We start from the raw sequence: 6,808 nt of genomic DNA, 5'->3' as shown, positions 1-6,808 counted from the left end.
AATGGGTTGAACGGGAAAGGCTGAGAAGTCTAGATTCCAGCTTCTTATCATCGATCGATGGAGGATGAAAAATCAACAATATTCCATCATACACCTACACGTGATTGCATAAGGCAAAGATGTTGAACTATTCACATATATTGAGAAATTAAGACAGCAAACTTTGTCGATTGAGACATGCAATGACAGTAGCTTGTAACAATCATTTTGACCATACAATAGGTGGCACCTCACCTTCCATCTCTTCAAATTGTTAACTTTTTGAAGCCATTAATTGGCTTACCATCTCTTTGCCTCAAAAGAACTTGTGGGTAGTTGAATGCTTTGAAGATTCATTCATATTTCCAAGTGACCAGGCAAATTTTTTTTTTCCAGCGTTTTGGGTCAGTGATAAGGATTTTTGCATTGGTTTCAGTTTTCGAGTTGAGAATCTGGGAGACGGTAGGGACACTGTGATGTTTGGTATACATTGTGATGTTCTTTTCAGCTCATATCAATTAGTATAAACTTGTTCAGCTATCGATATTTACGTTGAATCATAAGACAGCTGCTATTTGTTCAACAGTTGTATCAGAAATGAAATGTAATTGATTTTTCAGCTTAGAAACCCTGCTTGTAGGTACTGTGATCATCAGCAAAATGATTGCTAATTTAACTTATGCATTGCTCAGTGTAACATGAAGCTAATGGTTTATAGCTACTTGCCAGAGTAGAATTTTATAGACCTCAATTTTCCTTGAGGGACCCTTGGTTTACTTCATCATGGGCTCTGTCCGGCAGATTTTCTCCACTTGATTTGCTGGTCCATGATTTCATAGCTGATTTAGTCAGCTTGCATGTTTCCTCACAGCAGGTTTCCTGGTTTATTACCAAAGTTTTGCCTAATGATTGTTATCCTCCAATGGGAATGTTATATTGTATGGTAAACAGAGAAAGAACGATGGAAGGACACCAGTCACGTGCCCAAACTTGCGTAACTTTTTCTTGTGAGATAGCTTTCAGAAGGACAAAATTCTGACAGGAATTACCTCTTGTTAGCACATTGAAAAAGACATGCCTGCCTTTTGACGAGCAAAATAATTTATCCATCCATTTAGATAAAAGTCCTGGAAAATTTCTCATATATGCATATCTAAACTCTATTTTGTTATGTGCTAGTAATTGTTACGGTCAGTTAGAAAAGCTTGTAGATATTTTCTTTACTTTGTCAGCTTCTCCCTCCTGTTTACAGTAAACCATCACATGCTTCACCCTTTCTTTCAATGCTGGGAAAGGCCGGACAGATATCCATTGGTTGTGCCAGTGCATCGTGTTTTAGCATTTTCAGATGCCTTAGGTTAGCATTCCATATATTTCTCATGAAAACTTGTTCAAGCTAAAAAGTGACAGAACAACCATGCAAATGCGTTCAAGCTTTTTATACAAAAATAAGAGAAAAAATATGTTCAAGCGTGCTATGGGGTAATTTGGAAATTAATAGGCAGTAATTATCATGTAAGTGGTAGATTGAAGTTTCCAACAGTAATATAGATCGAATGACCCATTAATTCGAATCATGATAACCAGAAAGGCAATATATAGCATCAAAAAAGACAGAATTCTTAAGTGTAACAGAGGTTGTTTGTCAGAGACTGGATTTCATCAGCTGTGACATCCCAGAGAACATGATAATTAGCAGGTGGACTTGTCCCCTGTGAATTTCCAGTTTCAACATAAAAATGCTTGATATGCAGGGCATGTATGCCAAACTTTCCTCACATGTTATGCTAATATACGAGTTTCAAATTCAAAAACTTCGAATAACTTGGCTAAAAATGCAGCAATGCTGCACAATCCTAAATACCAGTAGGGTTCAGTAACATGCTTGTATCCATGTTTCCTGAGAAAATCTTGACTTATAATGTCAAAGGTAAAACTCTATGAAGGAAGAATGCCATTTTGAGAGCTTTTTCCACCATCATATCAAGGTAGAATTCAACCATGAGAATAAGAAAACAAATCAATGTCACGGTATATATATTTATATATATATATATATATATCTATCTATCAATGTGATATCAAATCATGAGCCAGTAGAACTATAGAAATACTACTTCATGATGAGTAGGTGAAGCATTGAAATACATACAAATAATTATTATTTGCCAAATGATTTCTAAGAAGTTCCAGAATTAATGCCTTCCATATCATTCCATTTGAAGTTTCAAATTTTTAAATGGGCCAATGTTTCTGTTCCTAATCTTTCTCACTTCATTCTTCAAACCCACAATCTAACTATAAAATCATGATCAGACAAGTAATCAACGAAGCCGAAACAGAGGATGGTCAAGCAACAAATTTAGAATAAGAGAGACACACTGAAAGTATCAAGGGTCCAAGAACCTGCGCCTTCCATCAGAATCAACCCTATAAGGATTATATTATCATACATTGAAATTAATTATAAGGTGTAAATAATATATCAATACTTATAAATTATTTGAATTCGATTCGGATAAAATTTAAATTTAATTTGATTATTATTTAATTAAATTCGAACTTGAATAACTCAACTTATCGAGAGAGTCTAATTCAATCATCTGATTTAAATAGTTTGTGAGTTTAATTGAATTTTAAATTTTAATATATTTTTATTATTTTAATTAAAAAATTATTATTTTACTCTTATATGTATATATCAATTCGAGTTTAAATTTAAACATATAATTAAATTTCAAATCAAGTATGAAAATATAATTTATTTTTTATTAAATAAATATAACCAAATAAAATCGAATAATTTAATTTTTATTTTGAATTTAATTCGAGTTTAAAAATAAAAATTTTATATAATTTAAGTCAAATTTTGAATAATGAATTTTAAAACGAGCTCAAAATTTTTTTTTTATATTGACTCTGCTTAATTACACTTTAAATGTGTTAGTGTAACGAAAGAGGTTTATAATTTTTATTGAAACAAAAAAATTACTATATTTAGAAACTTATTGAAAAATTTGTCGTAACATTATTGCATACAATATCAGTATAGTCAGTCAACTTTCCATTTTTTGTCTTTTATTTATATAAGTAATTAAAAATTATAAATAATAAACAATTTAAGACAGAAAAAAGACTTTTTTTTTTTTAATTTCTTTAAGCCCTGAAAAGTCGAAGCTTTTAGTCTGGAGTAAAATTGGGGAAATGACGATCGACGACGAGAGTTCGGTGTACGTGGGAGGACTCCCTTACGACGCCACCGAAGCCTCCATCCGCCGTGTCTTCAACCTCTACGGAGCCGTCGTCGCCGTTAAGGTCTTCTTTCTTCCGTTCACTTTCATCTACACGCGTTTCCTCTTCATCGTTACTGTCTAACTTACTTTCATTTTTGCATTTAGGGTTTCTATTTTTTGATTCTCAATTATTTGAGCTTTTTTAAATTATGAAAATCTCTAGCAATTTTACAGTTAAAATTTTCTTTTGAAAATAACTCTAATTATTATTGTTTGGGAATTAATTTGGGGAATACCGTATAAAATTTACCCATAATGGAATTGTTATCTATTATTTTACATTGTTTCTAGAATTTTTTTTAATGTTTGTCCCTGTTTCTTTAAAGCAATTTTTTTCTTTGTTATTGTTTGATCTGAGTTTTTTAGGGTTTAGCCCTTAGGGTAAAAATTGAAGCTTGTTGATGTATTTGCTTCGCAGATTGTTAATGATAAGTCAACTAGAGGAAAATGCTACGGCTTTGTTACTTTTACAAATCCTCGTTCAGCTTATGATGCCATCGATGATATGAATGGCAGGGTATGTATTTCTTATTGGTTCCATGGAGCATTGTATGATTCAATTCTTTATTGTTTTGAAACTTGTAGAGATTTGACATTGTTGAAACTTGAAATTATAATCAGACTATTGGTGGTCGAGTTGTGAGAGTGAATGAAGTGACCACTAGAGGGGGCAGATCAAATTTCAGCCGAGATCGCTCTAGACGGAGTGAGAGGGATAGGGGCCGGGATAGAGAAAGAGATTATGATCGTGATAGAGAACGGTATCAGGATCGATATAGTGATAGGTCTGGAGAGCGTGACCGATCTCGGGACCATGATTCTGGATGGGAAAGAGGATACGAGCATCATGATCATGATAGGGCTGGGGAATACTCTTTGGATAAACATCATGACAGAAATGTGGAGGAAAATGTGCAAAGAGAAAGCAGGGACCATATTCAAGATTGGGAGAGGGATGATGTGATGAATTTGGATCAAGATAGGGAGATTGCTGGAACCAATGGTTATCATAGAAGTGTTGATGAGGATAAGGAGCAACAACTGAGGAGATGGAATGAGTAGGAACCTCCGCCCCTTTTTTCTTTTCTTTTTTTTCTTTTTTAAGAATTCTTTGCATGGGAGGCTGCTAAAGGTTGGTTAACTAATCCTTACTGTTTTTCTTCACAATATATGTTGCCTAATGGAGTTTTTCAGTGTCTTGATATTGATTCCATTGTGCTTCCTTTGCATGAACGGCTGCAATATATTTTTTATGTCAATGGCTTTCAGTCTAAGGTCTACCTGTTCTGCATATTGGTTCTATTAATTCTTCATCTCATCTTGACCTTGTTCTCGTATAAGCTGAGTTGCATTACTTTCTTCAGATGAATCGCTTCAGTTTTAGCGGTGACTCTAGTTTTATTTCTCTCTATCTATATATATATATTTTAAAAAGTTTTATGATTTTCGGTTTTTCAGCTCTATGAGCCATGATCAACATGGCAGAGGGCTTTCATCAGATTCAAGTGATGATTACAATCAAGTAATCTCAACTTTGTTTTGATGCATACTTTTATAATCTAGATTTCCTTTTGTTAATTATGCTTTGTTCCCAGATGAAAAAAGAACTGGAAAAATCGATTCAAAGCCGAGAAGAACTTAAAACAGAGGTTTGCTACATCTTTAGAATTTCGTATTGATTTTCTAAGACATCTGGTGTCAATGCATTTCTTAAATGTGCATACACACTCTGGTACTTATGTATGTGCCTGGCGCGCCCGCCCAGGGCGTGACACTTACACTACCATGGCAATCAGTAGAGAGAACATCACTTTCCTAGTTCTGTTTCAAGAGTCCTGATGCCTTCTTTTGTCAGGGTATCTTTTACACCCTCCCCCCCCCCCCCCCCCCCAAAAACAAAAAAAAAAACACAGGCACACACACACTGATATATACACAAACAACACACACATATTTCATTTCCATGATTAACAATTAATATTTTCTGCCTTATCAGATTTCACTGATGAAAGGAAGGTTAGAAGAGAGACAACAAATTGTTTTGGATTTACAGAAAAAATCCAAGGTATCTTAATGATATTACCCCTGGTTTCAGTTTATTTGGCCTGGTTCATTTTGTAACTAAGAATTTGATAAATGCATACAGACCCTGGAGGATGCATTGGTTGGTGCAAAGAAGCTCTCTTCACGCCGCAAAATGCAGTTAACCAAGGTAATCCTCTGAGATACTCTGCTGCAATATGGTTGGAGTAAATTTTAAGCTTTTCTTTAGGTAACAAAATTTTAACTTTAAATGAATGACCTGCAGCTGCATAAATGTTTCCTGCAAGTGAAGGAATATAGGGAAAAACTTAAAAGCTGCGAACAAGAACTTCAGGTTAGCCTCATCACTCTGTTGATCATGATTTACATGCACTTGTTATCTCTTATTTGTTCTGTTGCCTGGTTTAAAACATGCTATAGAGCCAAACATGTGTATTTGAATGATTATGGCATTATTGTTAAGAGCATAATTCCATATTATTGTTTGTCGTTTGTATCAATATTTTGGTTGGTGAATTTTACTGCATTGCTAAGATAAATATTGCACACATGCCCTCTATGCTCGGACTTGCATACAGTTAATGCTTTCACCCTTGTATTATGTGGAGCTTTCTCAGCTGAAACTGATCTTAGTTCTGTATTTTGGGTATTGAACCGAGGTAGCTAATAGTTTATTTGAAGTGGTGAGGTTCCATATGGTGATTAGCAGGATTAAGTTCTCATTATCGGGGGGCATTGGATAAAAGCTTTATTTTTTATTTTTGGTATAAAGAGGATCAGAGGATAGGGAAAAGGGTTGCAGGATGACTGCATGAATCATTCATGAAAGAAACAGTGGCACTCGTTGTACTAACTCTAAACTTTACCTTGCAGTCACTTGTTGATTCAGTAATGCAAGAAAGTGAAAATGACGTGGCTGTACAGGGTGGAAGTCTGGCGAATGGCGTGGCATGATTTGTGTTGAACTTGAAGTTGACTGATCATCTGATGTGTCATTCGTTTAAAGATGCCACGCACCTCTTTACCTTTTGATTGGATTACTTGCAACTTTATGTAAAGAGAGCATGAGGAGATTGAAGTGCTATTAATATAGCTCCTCGATCCAGACGTATATACTGATATTTAGAATGTTATGAGGCCACACTGTTCTTTATTAATCACTACTATCAAATCATCTGCTGGAACAGCGAATTCTTCTTTGAACGGATGATTTGTTAAGACCGGGATTTATTAGTATTTTGTTGTTGACCTTTGGACTTTGGGCCTGTTGCCCAATAAGACGAGTGCTTTTCTGGCAGATCTATGCCCAGCCCAGGGTGTTTTTAGCGGACCCATGTCTTTTTCCAAGATGCAGAGAATTAATGTATAGCTTTTGCCCAGGGTATTTCATGAATGAAGTTTAATAAACGTATTAATCCATAATAATATAGCTTAATATATATGATCTATATTAATCCATCTATAAGACAAATTTTATTTTTGTAATTTTTGTT

General features: G+C 34.5%; 1 protein-coding gene across 1 annotated transcript; it reads left to right on the top strand.

The window, feature by feature from the left end:
* The first annotated feature begins 3,095 nt into the window (after positions 1-3,095).
* On the top strand, positions 3,096-6,773 carry LOC111303239 (uncharacterized). Its single transcript, XM_022899355.2, has 9 exons — positions 3,096-3,294; positions 3,691-3,789; positions 3,894-4,330; positions 4,731-4,794; positions 4,868-4,921; positions 5,269-5,337; positions 5,419-5,484; positions 5,581-5,649; positions 6,189-6,773. Exons 1-9 carry the CDS (start codon positions 3,184-3,186, stop codon positions 6,267-6,269), a joined length of 1,050 nt encoding a protein of 349 aa, XP_022755090.2. The 5' UTR covers positions 3,096-3,183; the 3' UTR covers positions 6,270-6,773.
* Positions 6,774-6,808: the final 35 nt, after the last annotated feature.

Source organism: Durio zibethinus, chromosome 13 (genome assembly GCF_047325235.1).
Source record: "Durio zibethinus cultivar Kanyao isolate XHJ-2024 chromosome 13, ASM4732523v1, whole genome shotgun sequence".
NCBI lineage: Eukaryota > Viridiplantae > Streptophyta > Magnoliopsida > Malvales > Malvaceae > Durio > Durio zibethinus.
This window is presented reverse-complemented; position numbering and strand designations above follow the sequence as displayed.